This window comes from Silurus aristotelis (genome assembly GCF_946808225.1).
Source record: "Silurus aristotelis genome assembly, chromosome: 11".
In the NCBI taxonomy this organism is placed as follows: domain Eukaryota; kingdom Metazoa; phylum Chordata; class Actinopteri; order Siluriformes; family Siluridae; genus Silurus; species Silurus aristotelis.
Genome location: NC_139584.1, coordinates 27,290,682 through 27,309,096, shown reverse-complemented (window position 1 = coordinate 27,309,096; position 18,415 = coordinate 27,290,682). Strand labels below are relative to the sequence as shown.

The window sequence follows — 18,415 nt, the reverse complement described above, 5'->3', positions numbered from 1 at the left end:
GTATTAACAAATGAACCATAATGTTAATAAGTCATTTAATTTATTGCGAATTGTTTAGATGCTAACTTCATTTCAATCTGTCTGTGCACTTCTACTATAAGAAAAAAAGGAAGGTATACACTGAAATTCCTTCTTCGCATATCCCAGTGATGTTAGGAAGCTGGGGTCAGAGTGCAGAGTACCAAAGCTACAGAACTCCTGGAGCACTGAGAGTTAAGGGCCTTGCTCAGGGGCCCAATTGCGGCAGCTTGGCTATACCAGGGTTTGAACCCCCCCAACCTTCTGATCACAAACCCAAAACTTTAACCACTAAGCTTCCTCTTCCTATAATAATTGAGACAATAATGTTAAACCCAAACCCACCCTCACCTGTATTCGCACAGATTTGTGTGAAAATGACTTACGCAGCTCACAGTGGTGATAGTCACAGAGCTGGAGATGAAGCTGAGGCCTTCGTTCATGCTCACGTAAAGAGAAGCCGCCCTACAATAACACACGCACACATGCCCACCCACACACACACACACACACAAGTATTACTCCTGAAATTCATTTGCTTCGGTGATAATCAGAGCATGTTGCATTTAACTTTCCCTTTTGTTGATTTTGTAGGAAATGACTTACGTTCCTTCTTCTCTAAGTACCGGTGCAGGACAGAGCAGGTATGTGTCCTCCACTACCAATGGCTTTACCACTGGAAAATAAGAGTAGCAGGATTGTTTAGAGCTTGGATTAAATAAGACTAACAATAGAAATTGCTCATATGGACCCTTTAGTCTTGATGACACTGATTGTTTCGTCATCGAAACCACATTGAATTGTTGTGCAGCTATCGGCTAAATAACCACAATGAAAGAAAAAAAAACCTGACTTTTATAGCCCACGACTTGACTGTTTATTCCGTAGCCTGTCTCCCCATCTGAATGATCAGGCTGAAAACAGAGCTCCAGAAAACTAAATTCAAAGAGGAGGAACCGTCTCACTTTCTCCAGTGTTGTCACTTTCTCCTGTATTGTTGAAAGATTTATGATCAAACTCTTGATGTCACCCAAATGAGGATGGGTTCCCCTTTTGAGTCTGGTTCCTCTCAAGGTTTCTTCCTCATAACATCTAAGGAAGTTTTTCCTCGCCACAGTTGCCATGGCTGCTCATCAGGGATAAATGCACACCATTCACCTTGACTGTTGATTTCTGTAAAGCTGCTTCGCGACAGTGTCTGTTGTGAAAAGCGCAATACAAATAAACTTGACTTGACTTGACTTTCTGAGGTACACTGAACCAAAGGATCACAAGGGCCAAGACAAACCGTGTGAGATATTCGACATGTGATGTGATGTGATGTGATATCGGGGGTCCGAGTGTCACGTGCTAAAACAGTTTGTATTAATGCAGATTGTACTGCAAGCTGGTTTCAAGAAGATTTGATCATACCATTCTCTCACTTTGATGCACAGCCAGAAAGATTTGGCACCAATTTTTAAACTGTTTTTAATTCGTATGAAATTTAAGGTTATAATTAATGTACTACAACTTTAAATAAGATCTGGAGATAATACTGCGAAAACAGTAATAAGATGCACTGTGTAATCTGCCGTGGCTAATGCTAATAGGAACCAAAGAAAGGCGTTGTCACATCAGTAGCTGCCTCATATGTATCATTATTGTACTGTATCGTTGACTGTGCATTGAGATGCGAGTCGCATCGACCTCAGTTATGGAGACCCCCCCTCATATTCATAATTGTGCTTACACACAACATTAGCATGATTAGCATAATTGCACATGCATAATCACAAAGGTAAATGTTTTCACATAAGGATTTTACTCTGTACCACAATTCTTCATTTTAGCCCTATTCTTATTTCTTGACTTTTACCCAAGGATGCCACTGTGAAGATTGAGATCACATTAGTGGTTTTTATAAGTGTATCATGTCTATTATCAGACATCTGAGATGAAAGTACATCTAAAAAAAAGCTTCCTCTCACCTACATACCTTTTGCCCTATTTTAAGTATTGGTACTTCCTTAAATATGACATGTCTCACATGCTTTGATCTCATCTCTCTCAACAATGTCTGCTGATCGCCTGACCCTCGCCTGTTCTACAGTATCGGCCGTAATATTAAGTAAATCCTTCTTATCCAGCATCAGCATCCTTCTTCTTGATCTACACTTTTAATCCAACGATTAAGTTTCTACCCAATACTATTGATTTATTTATCTTAGCATAATTACCACAGAAATAGACATTAGGATTCAACTTACTCCTGGTGAGGGTGTCATTAATTCTGAAACTGCACAAGACTTTTTCCACATTCCTGGCATGAAGGAAGCCGTTCCCCCTCACCACAACCTGAAATGACTCTGTGAATGAGAGTAGAAGGTGACAGGGAAAACAAAATGTGTCTTTCAATCGTTTTTATAAGAATAGAAACAAATTGGATGATTAATGTTGTTTGTGTGTGGAGGAGAAGAGCAAGCTCTTAGAAGCTGATACAGTAGGAAGGTTATTAAATAAGTATGCTAATGTGCTACTGAATCTGTTCCTCTAAAGGTGACTTCATTATACCATTTCAGGAAGTTTTTCCTTGGCACTGTTGCCACTGACTCTCTCATTAGGGATTAAGTTACAGGGAATAATTTATGATGCGAAAACGCATATATCTAATCTATTACATTTTGAAAAGCTGATTTGGGACAATGTCCATTGTCAAAAGCACTATATAAATCAAATTGAAATGAACTGAACTTCTTTCCTGAGAATGTGCCAACATGATTCCTGCCTTAATGGACCTCTATAGATGTATTTCCATTTGATATAAAAGCCGTTAGTCATTCAAAAGCAGTAATAATTCGTAACTGAATATTATCTAAATGATTGTAGTTGTAAATGAAGCCTAAAAACGAATACATTTGTTGAAATACATAATTGTGCTCTGTCACCCACCTCCTCAAGTGGACAAGCCTGGATTTAAGTTACCCGAGACTTGCCTGTGTGTTGGCTTTTAGTCCAAATTTCCAGCATACTTTAAGGTTAGAAGCACTAGTACGATCCTCTGAAACCTCACCATGCTAACCAATGTGGTTAAGAAAAACGTGTCTTTTTCACCAGAGACTTCGAAAAGCACTTTGTGGTGAGCTGCATTTGTAGTTCCCCCTGACGATGTAGCGTGTTCGACATAACCAAAGCCAAACAACACAAACCCTGGAATAGGGTGTAATTTGCAAAGAATTATCAAACAGGAGTGATAACAGCTGCTCTCCATAATGCTAACTATACAAATCTATTTGAGGAATATAAATCAAACAGCATTTTTTTGGTTCTGGTTTAGTTTCTTATCTCGGCCCAAAAAGCTCTATAAAGCCATCTCAGCTCACTCCATCCAGTTGTGTTTAATAGGAAATTATCAAATTTGTTTTGCTCCGCCCACAAGCCTGTTGCTGGTTCACCACTCTTCCTTATAGCACTTTTGATAGATTCTGACCACTGCAAACCAGGAACATCCCACAAGAGCAGCAGTTTTGGAGATGCTCTGACCCAGTCGTCTAGACATCACATTTATCAAACTCGCTCAAATCCTTACACTCGCCCATTTTTCCTGCTTCCAACATGTCAAATCTGAGGACAAAATGTTCACTTGCTGCTTCATATATCCCACATGCTAACAGGTGCCATGATAAAGAGATAATCAGTGTTATTTATTTTAACGGTCATTATGTTATAATTGTCATAATTTTATGCCTGATTGGTGTCAATTGTGATTACATTTAACTGTAACACATATTTTGTGTGCTATGCAATTTGAAAGGAGTTACAAATGGATAATGGAGAGACACATTGCAATCGAAGGACTCATAGATAGACAGACAGACAGACAGACAGACAGACAGACAGACAGACAGACAGACAGACAGACAGACAGACAGACAGACAGATAGATAGATAGATAGATAGATAGATAGATAGATAGATAGATAGATAGATAGATAGATAGATAGATAGATAGATAGATAAATCACTTGCTAACAAAACCCCGCTCACCTCCTGCACAGATACTGGACGGTTCTGCCGCAAGGATCTCAATACAGGATCTTCTCAAGATCTGATGAAATACAGAGAAAAGTAATGTATGAGTGGATTGTGAACTATTAAGCATCTTTGATGGCTAACTTTAGCTCCTTTTAGATACCTGGTTATCAATTTACACACTCTTCCGAAACCAACTTCATTTTGTTTTAATTGCGTATTGAAATCGTTACATGTTCATGTGTAGTACATCGCAAGTCGGTCCTGATTCTTTGATAAGCTTTTATAAACTCCACAGAAGCCTCATAATCCTTAAAAAAGTCCTGAACATCCTTTGTTACTTTTTCAAATCTATAACTATTCGTTGGAATGCCGTCTGTGATCGCTTTCTTACACTGTTTTCCGTGTAAACGCATATGTTTTTGTTGGAGCTTTTGGTAAACAATTTCCCAGTCTATTTAATCAGAACTGTGGGTTTTAGCTCATGCATGTGAACATTTGTCACTCGTAACGCAGTGCAGAATCGCTTACCGAATCGATCACGCTCTGCAAAGCTTCAAAACCACCATTCACTGGGAAGACATGATCTTTGCTGTCTGCAATCTTGGCAAGCTGTAATGAAATCACAAATGCAGTCATGTTGTACAGCAATAGATCAAATCAGCTGCAGTTTTACATGCTTTATGCTTGGTCATCACTTTTCAATTTCCGAATTGTGTCTATTTTATACAGAAGCAACACACACACCTGGGTCTCATTGAAGTCCTTCACCCCTACACAATAGACCGAGGCACCCAGGCTTCGGGAACGATTGGCCTGACAAGCAACACAACAAACAGAAACAAGGTAAGATTAGTTAAATCCCTAACAATGAAATTCAGACCTTGAAAGTGCATGCACAAGAGGACAAATGTGATTCCACATAATATATATGGAACACACAGGATTTGAGGATTCCTGGCTTTGGAGGTTTATTGAAAAACAGTACAATCTTCTTATTTTTATTCTTCTTTCGGCTGCTCCCATTAGGGGGCGCCACAGCGGATCAACCATCTCCAAACCCCACCTGTCCTCTACATTTGCCTCTTTCAAACCAACTACCTGCATGTCTTCCCTCACCACATCCATAAACCTCCTCCTTGGTCTTCCTCTTTTCCTCCTTCCTGATCATGAAACCCCAAAACATTGGGCTGAACCGAATCCAACAATAAGCACAGGTACACGGTTCGGAACTTGAGGGTATTTAAGAGTTGGCAAGATTTTCATAATATGTTGTAGATTAAATTCATTTTATAGAGTAAGATGACACGAATGGTTTCTGCGTTCGTTTCCTTCTCTCATCATCGTACTTTTTGTTTGTTCATTCACTCATAATATAATGATTAAATGATTATTTACCCTTTCTTGCATTTGTTTTCCTTGTCGAAGTCATGGCACAGAGGGAGAATTCCACTGTATGGTGTAACACACTGTTTTCTGGAGACGTGCCAATAAACACTTGAAGCCTGAATAACCAGGAATTGCTTGTGAAGTAGTTTAGTACGTGGTGTGTGGGAAGTGGGAGCTCAGTGGTTAAGATGTTGGAATCTTGATTACAAGGTTGCAAATCCCAGCACTACCAAGATCCCACTGTGGTCCCTTGAGCAAGGCCCTTAACCCTTATAAGATAATTATAAGTAATGCTGGATAGGGGCATCAGCCAAATATCATAAATGTTGGTAGAAAGGTTGCTACTTTAAAGGTGTTAAGACCTGATATAAGGGTAAAACATTGTAACTAATAGTGATGCAATTTATGAAAACACAGTAATTATTGATTTGCTTGTATTGTTTCCAAACAATTCTTTTATTTCTATTATTAAAAAAGAAAGGTGCTTTATACTTGTCACATGTACATTACAGCACAGTGAAATTCTTTCTTCCCATATACCAGCGATGTTAGGAAGCTGGGGTCAGCCATGTTAAGAGCCTTAATCAAGGGCCCCAAGAGTGGCAGCTTGGCAATACTGGGGCTTTAACTCCCGACCTTTCGATCAGTAACCCAGAGCCATAAATACTGACTTAACACTTCCCATATAAAATGAGTGAATGGGTCATCACTTTTAATTAGTAAATAGTAGTAGATTTGCACATGAACCAGAATCAGAGAATCAGAATCATTTTTATTTCCAAGTATCATTGTATCACTGCATCTACAAGGAATTTGTCATGGTGTGTTGGTGATATAAACAAATATGAAAAATACTATGCATAGGGAAGTGGTATCCGTGTTAGACTTTGGTTTAGGAGGTCATGAGTTCAAATCCAAGCACTATCAAATCTCAATCTATCCCCGCTGGGCCCCTGAACAAGGCCCTTTACCCCCAATTGTGTATGTTATAAATAAGATCAAAGTTACTCTGGATAAGGGGGTCTGCCACAGATGTACCTATTTCTTCCTGTTTAGTCCCTATACAATTATTTGATGCACTGGTGTTAGATGGACCATCGCACATTTTACTTGCATACCCCCATTTTTAAAAATAAATCAAGTCAAGTTTATTTCTGGTACGCTTTTCACAATGGACATTGTCTCAAAGCAGCTTTACAGAAGTTGAGATCATCATAGATCCAACACCAGCTTCTCGATGCCAGAGCCTTTAAACACTCAAAGAAGTCCAATGTCCAAACTCTACATGAAGTGGAGCACTGTTATGAAGTGTTAGTACAGAATAACAGTATTTTAGAGTTTCAGAAACCTCTTTTTTTGTGGCACACGCTAAAGCGATCACATTGAGATGAATTTCTGTCTGAGCAGATGTGCAATAAGTAGCTCTTTTATTCTGGTGCAGACTTTGGCTGAAGGTAGAAGGTAAGTTGACGATCTCTTTTTATCTCCTGTTAAAACAAAGGCATAAAAGTGCTGACCTGGTGATGAATGACAGGTGTTTCTGAATTTAGATCAGAATTCATTTATTCCTTTCATCGTTTCTCTTCTTTCCTCATGTGTGTACATTGGAACAGAAAGTTTTCGCTTCGGGGAGGCGGAAAAAGGGGTGTTGAAGGAGGAATCCGATGCCAGCATGAATACGATCTACATGAGGTCAATATTTTTGCCTACCTCTCTTTCAGCATAGAAGAAGAGTTCCTCGTGCAGTTCTCCATCTGTGAGGGCAATGATGACGCTCGCCGTCCGGTATCCTGTTTAATCATCACACCATTGAGGTCAGTTTCATCATTTTTTGTCATTGGATTTCACGTTCACACACATAAATGTGGATATTTAATGACCATACCTTCAGTGTTCCCATAGTAAATCTGTTCGCTCGCCTGGAAGATGAAAGTATACAAAAATGATGGAACCATGGAAATAACTGAAACCTGGAAATGACTGAATTTATATGTTAGAAACATGAAAAATACAAACACGTGCATCACATGTGTACAGTAGGACTTGTTTTACAGTATGTCATCGATCCTGCCCAAGTGCACTACAATTAATCTAAGATTGACTCACCCTTTGAATTCCCTCGTGCATAAAAGTGTCTCCTCCTGGCAGAACTCGCTGGAGCTCCTCCAGACCTTTGCGAATTTTGTCTCTGAAAAATACAAATGTGGCGCCATGAAAAACGCTGGTCCTGTTTTATGTGTCACGTACAAAACCATAGACAGGATGAAATGCAGTGGAATGGTTTTAATGAAATGAAATGCAAAAAACAAATTTACATAAAATAGTGGGATAAACAATTGCAGGAAAAAATTATAGTACAAAAAACAATCAAAATAATAAGAAAATGTTTAGCAAACATCCATGAGCCAGAGACCGTTAATCACGATGGCAGACAGCAGTGTTAGTGCGTGCATGGAACAGCGCGTGGTGAAGTTTCTTATGAACGAAGGTGTAAAACCTTGAATATCTACAGAAGACTTCAAGCGCAGTACGTTGATTAGACGCTCAGCCGCAGGAAGGCATTTGAATGGTGTAAACATCAGTGACGATCCCGGGTTGTGAAGTAAAGTAGGCTTTCCTACAATGGTTCTGGCGTATTGACAAATGTTTCTTTGCCGAGGTGTTTGTTAAACGCTGGGATAAGTGTATAAATGTAGCAGCGGTGGATGTCGAAAAATAAATGCAATTATGACTATATGTGCTTTTTGAACATGACATTCCACATTTAGTCTCCATTTGCTGTTATAAGACCCTCCACTCTTCTGGGCAGATGTTTCACTAGATTTTGTGGAGATTTGTGCTCATTCAGCCACAAGGGTGTTGGTAGTAAGTTCACGGACTGATGTAATTGTGAGGAGGTGAGGAGGCCTGGGGTGCAGTCAGCATTCCAATTCATCCCGAAGATCTTTCACTTCAACTTACGTAACGCATATCTTTCTGGATCTGGCTTTGTACACATGTGCATTGTCATGCTGGAACAGGTTTGGGTTTTCTAGTTCAAGTGAAGAGAAAGATTTTATGGCAAAGACAAAGCTGTTTGGAAGAGGAACATATGGCTGGAAAAGTCAGAAGAACTTTTGTCCATGTAGTCCTTTTTTTTATCTTTCAGAAGAATTTTGCCTGGACTGGGTTGAAATTTAAATGTGAGCTTCAGGCGCCACGTCAGCTTTTCTCAGATAAGCCTAGAAATTTCCCTGATTAGGGGAAAGAGTCAAACTGTGTCACCAGCCATCTATTTTGGAAAGGATCCACCCTCTGGAAGCAACTGGATCTCGTGATATCACATTTAGCGGATCAAATAAATGTGAATGAATCACAGAAAAGAGTGTCTGCTGCTGCTAGCTGGCGTTGGCATGGAAATTAGAGAGGCAGATGGTCAGGAAATCAGGCATGTGTGAAACTGGAAACCAGGAAGACAGTAAACATCTACTTTTCCCAGACATATGAAAAAACTTTGCTTGCAGAGATTATAAGTATATAAAAAAAAGACAGAGGGAAGGAGGGAAAGATACAATTTTTGCGATACAGTGAAGCATATGCTGAAATCTTGTTCAGGCCAATTTGGCAATGATCAGGTTGTCAAGATCTTTTTTTTTTTTTTTAAAGGAGCAGCTGTCCTATTGTGTCTCAGACTGCATGGGTAATTATCCATCATAAAATCAAGCTTGTAGGGTATTCAGTCCAGCTGTAATCATATGCACTGGCAAATGAAGTGCACAATTTCTCATGCGTGTAATTGAAACCTGATGCTGTGTTATCAGTTGCACAGAGTCCAAGATCCAACTGCGACATATTTGTCTTGACATTTCAATTTATTTCAGTCTCAGTTTTTTTTGTTTGTGCAGTGCTTCGGAACAATAGATCTTGTGAGTTAGAATGATGTTACACCGATTACAGCATCTCTGGGAAATGTGTGGGGGAATTACATCATCGTCCAGCAGGATCTAGCAAATTTTGCAAGCTAGCATAAGACTCTGATAGCATACATTTTCTTTTCTTTGGGAAGTGCTTAAAGCTATCCAGAAGTTGAGTCATACATGTTGAAAGCTTTAGTGTTAGTAATGAAGGATATATAGAGCACATACTCAGGAAAAGAATCCCTGAAAAATCATGCAGGATCGTGAATACTTACCTGTCCTCTGTTAGCCGCATGAGAATATGGCCATCGGTGGAAAACACGATGAAGGACATTCGTAGCTGTGGGCTGAGGGAAAGAAGCAAATGCGCAACTAACTTACTAAAACAGTTGGTATGATTCAAATACCCTGATTATGTCTTAGTTCTGTGTTGTCTTGCATAACTCCTTGTAGCACCTTGGTGTCTTAGAGAAACACTGTGTACTACATCAACTACGATGAAATGACACTTTCATCCATTGACAAAGCCACTTAAATTGACTTTCGAGGCCAAATTTTCCTTATTTTTGTTTAGTTTGGTCATATACCAATAACCAGTTTGGTTTATTGATGTTTTAATAAAGTATAAAGTAAAGTCAGATATGCTACTGGGTAGATTTAGTAAAAGGTGAACATTGTACACAATGTCTTCAAGTCATTTTGGACAAAATATTTAGCACAAATGAACTTTATATTCCCGAAAGTAAAGTGAAAGTAGCTAGTAAAAGCTGCTTACATGCATAAAATCTTTACATCCTATTTCTACTGTATTCAAATTGTCTTTTTTTCCTTTCATTCTATGCAAAACACTGTTACGATTCAAATAGCTTGATTATGTCGGTGTAGACTTGCGTTAACTCCTCGTTTATGTAGCACATTGGCGTCTAAAAGGCCATTTTAGAGAATAAAAGTCAGTTCCATCCATAACCAAAGCCACTTGAATTGACTACAATTTTTGTTAAAATTGCACGTGTGTATTTTTTTTGTAAATTGGGAGGCCAATTTTTCTTTATATATTCAATTTGGTCACCTACCAATTACCCTCACCCCTAAAGTCACCATGCTTTATTGGATAAATGACAGCAACGTGGACACATAAATCCAGCACACTGCATCTTCTCACACTTCTGTATCACATCACAGGATGATCTTGCTATCTACCTTCTACCTACCTACTAATATACCTACCTATTAATATCGAGAACAATAGAGAACCATTTAGTGATCGAAAACACTTTCAAAAGATCAGACATGGCTTTTACAGAAATCCAGCACAATTTGTAGCATGTGTGTGCGCTACAAGCCTCCTTACCTAATGAACTTATGGGCCAGATGAGCGACGAAATTATAGATCTCGGTCCAGTGATGCTGCACACTTCCAGACCTGTACAGAGGAGCAGAACTAGTGTTAGATTACACAGTAGTATCACATTATATATTATATTATATTGTATGGTCATTATAATACATTATATTGTATGTCATTGTGTGTTCTAGTCTGTCACATTACCACAATATTCAATAGACATCTTTTCTTTCTTTGCTATAAAACAATTACATTCCTTCCTCCGCCTTTCAAATGCCCAAGAAACTTCTAAATGCACCCAAATCTCCACACAGTCATATTTTAAAATATTGGCTCCCCACCAAGTAGGCCATTTTTTTTTTTGCCAAGCATTCCTACCAAAGCAAACATCCCCACGATCCATATTTTCTTCCCTCTCAAACACGACCTTTTGAAAACAATCCTGACAGCCTGTGATATAATGCAAAGATATGCTAAACACAAACCTCAGCTTTCTTTCTCTAACATGTCGACTGATTGTTTGGATTTAGTGTCTGAGCACTAAATGCTACTCTGCTAGGGCAAAATAAAAAATTGCTATGACATCATGGTCTCATTATTGTGGTTCGTGTGTGGGTTTTTTTTGTTGTTTTTTTAGGAAATACAAAGACATGTCTGGTGAATGGGACAATCTCTGAGCCAGATGTGACCCTTAAATATGATCCAGAATACAGTATCATATTAAAGACATAACATGCTAAATTGAGATGCCATCGTATGCTATTATGTTTTGTATTAATCCTGAGAACTAGCACTTATAAGTCATTGAGGGTTGAAGATTGTGAAGTGCTTTATCATCTCAACTCAGCCCTGAGTTCCCAGGCATAAATGACTTCAGTCAGAGAGGAAATTATTTTGTCCTTTCTTTCTTTTCAACGGAGAAATTACAGTCATGTAACAGCTGGCCATGGTGTTAGATGGGAAGCTGGAGTATAATAATGATCAATAGGTTTGTACAGTGGCTCCCACACAAAACACACCTAAAAGCAGAATGAAAGATTGCTCATTTCGAGTGTTTCAAGTAAATAAAATTTTTGACCATGTCCCTGGCAAGAAAACATGCTGTACTTCCCTTTTTTCTACTGCAAGTTGGACGTAGAGATGTGGTTAGAAAATGTGACACATTTGCTTAATACAGATGCACCCACTCATTCAACCCTTCTCCTATTTCCTCAAGTTTATTTTTTTATGTTGCTAAGTCCCAATGAGGAGCCAGTTGCCAAAAAAAAAGCCAAGACATTGGAACATCTGGATCTCTTGGTGAAACCGGTTCAAGAAAAAGGAGAAAAAGGAAAGCGTTCAGATTTATAGTAGAAAATGGCAAAGTTTAAAGACTTTCACAAACAAGTCATCGTTCAAACTGGAAAAAAAAGGAAGTCCTCCCAAATTTGGTGCATTTTCAAGGCACTATTATTGCCTTATTGGTGTGGTGTTGTTTTCTGTGTAGCTAAACATTTTTATTCATCTTGGGCTTTATTATTGGCAGGTTTGGAGAATATAAGCATTGCAGGACACCATACATACATACATATAGTAAATTTACGCATTTGGCAGACGCCCTTTTGCAGACTGACTTAAATTGATCTTATTTATACAAGGGCCTTACTCAGGGGCACAGGAGTGGCAGATGTTGTGGCTGGGATTTGAACTCACAATATTTGGATCCAAATCATTTAACCACTAAACTCCCACTCCCCAAACTTTCATGGAATTTGGCAGACGCCCTTATAAACAGCGACCTACGTTTATCTTATATATACAACCGAGGAACTATGGGGTTAAGGGCCGTGCTCAGGGGGCACAGGAGTGGCAGCTTGGTGTGGTGAGGATTTAAACTCACGGCTTTCAGGTCCAAAATGCCTTAATCACTAAGCTTCCACTTCCCACTCTCACCCCCTAGGGCCCATTAATAGTCGCAAAAATTCTTCTGTTTGTGGACATTGCGAGGAAACAAGAGAACCCAGAGGCAAACCTGCATGGACATAATGGAACATACAAAATTACACACAGACTTCAAACCTAGTGTAGTGTTTAACGGACTGTATTCATTTCAGCTAAACGAAACTGTTTAGCTGAATGTGGTCCACAGATGGGAAACCGTCTTAGAAAAGGGCTAAACAAAGTGATTTAAAATGACAGGACATACGGTGAAGTAGACTGGCTTTTAAAATGATTACAAAAATGTTGCTGCACAGAAAGATTTATGGAGCTACCGTACACAATAATTATGTATAGAACCCAGAAAATAGTGTATTAGTCCATGATTAATGTAAACTAACAGAACTATTTTAGGGCTGCTTTTATGGACAATTAATTCTGAGAAATAAAATGTTCAGCTCAAAAAAAAAAGTGCTCTGTGTTTCATCAGATGAAATTCCTAAAATGCTTTCCTTTACCATATTGGATGTACACACCTGATTTTTTCAGCCATTTGTGGCTCTTTTCCAAAAATTTTACCACAACATTTATGACACACAACTCAAGGGTGTCTTTAGGCACGTAAGAATGATATTTGTATGAAATTTGCATTTAAATGCCCCTGTGTACAAAGCCAGCTCCATGAAGATATGCTTAACATGGGCTGGAGTGAAAGATCTCCTGCTATAGAGCTCTGACTTTATGCAACATGAATGGATTGGAACACTGACTGCACCCTAGGACTCCTCACCTTACATCAGTGCTTGACTTGAATACTAACACCCTTGTGACTGAATGGGCACAAATCTCCACACTTTAAAATCTAGTGGAACATCTTTTTAAACGAGTGCACAGTAGGTTATTTATAACAGCAATAAATATAGAAAGAAATGTGCAAAAACAGGACATAGAACTCGTAGGTGTCCAAAAACTTTCGTCTATATATTATATCTCAGATACAAGATTCTACTCGAATCTTTTAAAATTGTTATCAGTCATGATGCAGATATGAAAGAATAAAACACTGAATGCCTCCAAGCAGCTACTGCAATTAAAACCAGATGCCGTGCCATTTGTCTACCCTTTAATTCAGCCTGTCTCGGGGTCCTGGCTCAGGCCCCTGTCCTAATCCTTTAGATTCTTATTGCCAAAAAACAGGCAACATTAGAGTGCTTATGCAATTAACAATCAAGCCTCAAATAAAATCAAGATGTTAACTCAGCATGATAATACCAAACCTCAAGCAATGCAGAAATGCAGTAATCCAGTATTAAAAAAAAAAAAAAAAAAAAATTTCTTGGTTAGAATTATAGTGCAGGAGTGTGTAAAATACAGAGAGAAAAAAAAGAAAGAATAACATTTCTGCCTTGTGGAATGTGCCTTAGTAAGCTTTTATCTAGCATTAGCAATACGAATTGTGCTTTAGTTCAGAAATCAATAAAAGAAAATATATTTTTTATTCTATATGACATTGATTACATTGAATCCCATCTTTTGAGTTTTGTGTAACTAAAGACACTATATGAACACCTGAGCATAAGCACTTTAAGCACTTTAGACATCCCATTCCACATTTAGTGCCCATTTCCTGTTATAATAACCTCCACTATTCTGGGAAGAGGTTCCACTAGATTTTGGGGTGATCTTGTGGAGATTTGTGCACATTCAGTACTGATGGACGCCAGTTTGATCAGTAAGGTTGAGGCCAGAGCGCTATAGCAGGAGATCTTCCACACCAACCCATGTAAAGCACATCTTCCTGATGCTGTACAGTTGTGTGCCTCTAGCTTTGTGTTAAAAGTTAGGAGAAGATCTACATATATAGCTGGAAAAGTTGTGTCCCAATACTTTTGTTCATATTGTGTATGTATTGTGTATTGTTTGTTAGTTGTGACCCCAGAATATCTTCTGGAATGCTGAATAGAAGGTTTGCCCATGATTATACCTCAAATCTACTGCTGTAATCATAAACATGGTCCCAGTGCTCATTTTACAACAATGCTTATAAGAATCATCCATTTAACTCACCTAATAAACTTTTCCATCGTTTTATATTATACCTATAGAAAAGTCACGATTTATAATCTCTCTATAGGTTCCATTTTCAAAGTTGGTTCTTCTGGCACTTTTTTCTTTCCCAGTGTCAAATCCGGGACATTCTGGAATCGAAATGTGCATTCGTGACAATATCTATTGTTAAAAGCTCTATTGAAATAAAGGTGCATGAAGACTGAAAAAAAATCCAGTTTGCACCATTACATAGCAATACAGCATTATTTACAATACAAATCATAAAACCGTTAACATCTGATCCTGTATGTTTGTCACGTTAAATACAGAATCTTAAAAGAACAAGGAGCATAGACGCTACCATTCATTATCATCATCATCATCACCATCATCAGACTTTATCCTGGTCAGGGTTTTTAGTGGATCTGGAGTTCATCTCAGGAACCATGCAAATAATCCAGGTGTACTCTACACCCTTAATAAAAGACTAATTTTGCACACACTCATTCAGCATTTAGACTCAGCCAATCCACCTACTGCCATCAATGGTGGCAGGAAACCCCAGAGAACATGCACAGAAATCCCACACTGAATAATATTTACAGATTCAAACCAGGAATCCTGAAGCGCTAAAGCATTCTCTATTGTATTCCCTGAAGATGTGGTGCATGAAGCATAGCAAAGTGTTTATAGCCATATTGATCAAATGTATTATATAAATTCTTGAAAATAAATTCTTGAAAATGAATCGAGTGAATAAGGATCCAATGTTATTGGCCGTGAAAAGTGCCAATGCTCCAATATATGCGTCCGTCCCCTATAAACCAACAGGTTTGAGATTTGCTGTAGATCATGTTATTAAAGAGAAAAGTTGATATGTTTGTATTGTAGACGTAGAGGTCACTAGTGAGTCACAACCAGTCAGTGCAAAATCAGTCTCGTAAAAGGCATCATTGCTTACGGATGCGGTCAATTGAAGAAAAAGGAAAGGGATGGTGCTAAAGTAATGCCTTTCCTCAGGGGAATGATTTTTCCACAGGATAATAAAGATAATGTAATGCTTCTTTTTTTCGCAGTTTAAGAAGCAAACGTCTTAGAAAAATTGTTCAAGGTATGTCAAGGACTCACTTAGTCAGAGGTGACGGGTCTGTTTGAAGCCACATTTGATCTAAACGAATGCACAATATGACCTTCACCTCCATTTTCTTTCAAGACTCATAATCCTACTTGGTCTCAAAGCTGAACTTGGAGTTCAGGCACTATAATTGCATCAAACACAAAGTTTTTGAAAATAATAAACGTATTCTGATCCCAGGATTTGTATCATTAGGATTCTTTGTGTCACTAATCACAGAACACATGGACTTACTTATCCAGGACGAAGTAGAGGTCAAAGCCTCCGTAGCAAGATGACACTGCTACTCCTCTATCCGGAGACAAAGCCACGTTTGCTTCAGCAATCCAGACCAGCATGAAACCCAGCAACAGCATTATCCACCAGCACTTCCACTTTGTATGAGCCATAGTCTTGTCTTGATGCAGCAAAACAATAGATGAGCAACAAAAGGTAAAAACTCAAAAGTCCAGAAACTGTCTGAGAATGATGTCTTCTTGGCAGCAAGGTACTCCACTTTTGCAATCCCTGATGGGTTTAAACCATCCTCAACAAAAGTTTTGTGTATCTTCGAAGTTCCAGATGCATTTCATCATTTAGATACTGAAGTAATGGATAAGGGAAAAAAAACAAAACAACAGAAGATGATTTGGTCCAGTAAGATGAGCTGAGAAATGCAATTTAATTTAATGTTTGTCTGGGGGGGGGAAATAACTAAAGCTTTTATGCACACGTAAACACTGATATGTACTGTACGGAATGAAGCACCTCACTGACCTAGTTTCTTGTTTTAGCAATTCTAGTGGAGAGAAAAGAGAGAGAGAGAGGAAGGGGAGGGAGTGTAAGAGTGTGTGTATGACTGTTAATCACTGTCTTTCAGTCTTTAGCCCCACACTTTTCATCTTCTTTTCAACAAAGTCTAAGAACAGGAAGGAGAAGTGTAGCGCTAGTGCCACCTAATGGCAGACAGCAGCAATGACTGATCTTCAAGTGAAAACATACGGTATATGGAATTTGTGTTTATGTGCCCGGGCAACAGGATTCTTGCTGACGATTCTGTTAACAAATGAACTCCTTTGCCCTTGTAAGATTTCTTCAGGTGTAGATGTCATTTCATCAAAAAGAATTGTCCCTGACTAAAAAGCCAGGCAAGACGACAAGAAAGACATGTTGTACTCGCTTTCTTTACAGTTAAATCTGTCCTTAGCAGTGTCCGGTTCTATCGATCTTTCACTGGAGATCCTTTAAGACTCATTTCTCCAGTATGTCCCACAGGTGATGTATCGGATATAGAAAACCTTCATCATGTTCCTCAAACCAAACCTGAGCGATTTTTCATGTGAAGCACGGCGCACTAACACTGCTGAAAAAAGACCATTTATATGATAAAAAGTGAAGGTGCTTCTGCAGCACAGTGAAATTATTTCTTCGTATATCCCAGCGATGTTAGGAAGCTGGGAACAGAGCGTATGCTCAGGCATGATACAGCACCAATGAAAAATAGAGGGTTAAGGACCTTGCTCAGGGGCTCAAGAGTGGTAGCTTGGAGATACTAGGGCTGGAACTCCAAACCTTCTGATCAGTAACCCAGGGCCTTAACCACTGATGGTATGGAGAGGTGTAACTTAGTCTTTGAGAATGTTAAGTTAGGTGTCAAAGTATCATAAAAAGAGAGAGTACAAAGTCGGAGGAGGACAAGTGACTTTTCTGTTTCTAATTGTGGGATTGTACATGAATTCAGTCTATTTAGAATTATGGGAGCAATATAATAATAATAATAATTTGTGAAAAAGAATAAACAGACATGAAGCAAAACGTTTCAATTGCACTCACACAATGTTTAAAGAACAAATGCAATGGAAATAAGAGAAATAGAAATTGTGAAATTTAAAAGTTTGAAATTAAAAATTTTGAAATTTTGACATTTTGAAATTTTGAAATTTTGACATTTTAAAATGTTGAAAATTTTGAATTTTGAAATTTTGAAATTTGAATTCGCAATTTGAATTTAAGATTTGAATTTAAATTTGAAATAGAGTGTATAGAGTGCAATGTTACACAAAGGAATCTGAATTGAAATGTCTGCCCTTGGAATGCTACCTTAATAAATGCGATTCAGTACAACAGCTTGCTAGACAAACAAAGCTCCAATATAAAAGGTGTGGATGTGCCCCATTATAGCGCTTAGCATTAGTGTAAAGTAAGGAATTACAAATATTGTTCTATTTCACGTATGGTAGCCATCACCCATTTATTTTTTTTACATGTTCATGCTGAATGAGGGCACCACTTTCAAAAATAATTATGGTATACAGCTAGACAAATATGCTTTGTGCATATGTATTTCTATAATGACACAATGCACTGAACAAGATACAAGGTTTTATCACACAAAGTCACAATTTAAACCTATCATCTAATAGAAGAACGTTTTAGGTGTAGGCACTGTATTCATTCAATTGGATTACTATTACACTACTATTAAAGGTAAGACAAATGTAAATAGATCTTAGTTTCCAAATGTTATTGAACTTATTTGTTGCAAAGTGTAACAAATCACACAGTAGGAGTTGATTAATATTCGACTTAAAACCGATTGCAAGTCAAGCCACAACCCAGGTTATCAAAGATTAAAGTATTATGATTTTTATGAAAACCTATGCTAACACTGACTTT

The 18,415-nt window shown here is 38.2% G+C and overlaps 1 protein-coding gene across 1 annotated transcript in view; it reads right to left on the bottom strand.

The window, feature by feature from the left end:
• Positions 1–16,572, bottom strand: part of antxr1a (ANTXR cell adhesion molecule 1a) — a 34,325-nt gene extending 17,753 nt beyond the window's left edge. Inside the window, exons 1-12 of the mRNA XM_083554144.1 lie at positions 15,995–16,572; positions 10,666–10,737; positions 9,590–9,661; positions 7,525–7,606; positions 7,304–7,337; positions 7,129–7,208; positions 4,777–4,845; positions 4,561–4,641; positions 4,045–4,105; positions 2,268–2,366; positions 625–694; positions 405–483 (exon numbers count right to left, since the gene is read on the bottom strand). Coding sequence (XP_083410270.1) covers positions 405–483; positions 625–694; positions 2,268–2,366; positions 4,045–4,105; positions 4,561–4,641; positions 4,777–4,845; positions 7,129–7,208; positions 7,304–7,337; positions 7,525–7,606; positions 9,590–9,661; positions 10,666–10,737; positions 15,995–16,149 — 954 coding nt within the window. The 5' untranslated portion in view covers positions 16,150–16,572. The remainder of the gene's footprint in view (positions 1–404; positions 484–624; positions 695–2,267; positions 2,367–4,044; positions 4,106–4,560; positions 4,642–4,776; positions 4,846–7,128; positions 7,209–7,303; positions 7,338–7,524; positions 7,607–9,589; positions 9,662–10,665; positions 10,738–15,994) is intronic.
• Between the last annotated feature and the right edge of the window lie 1,843 nt (positions 16,573–18,415).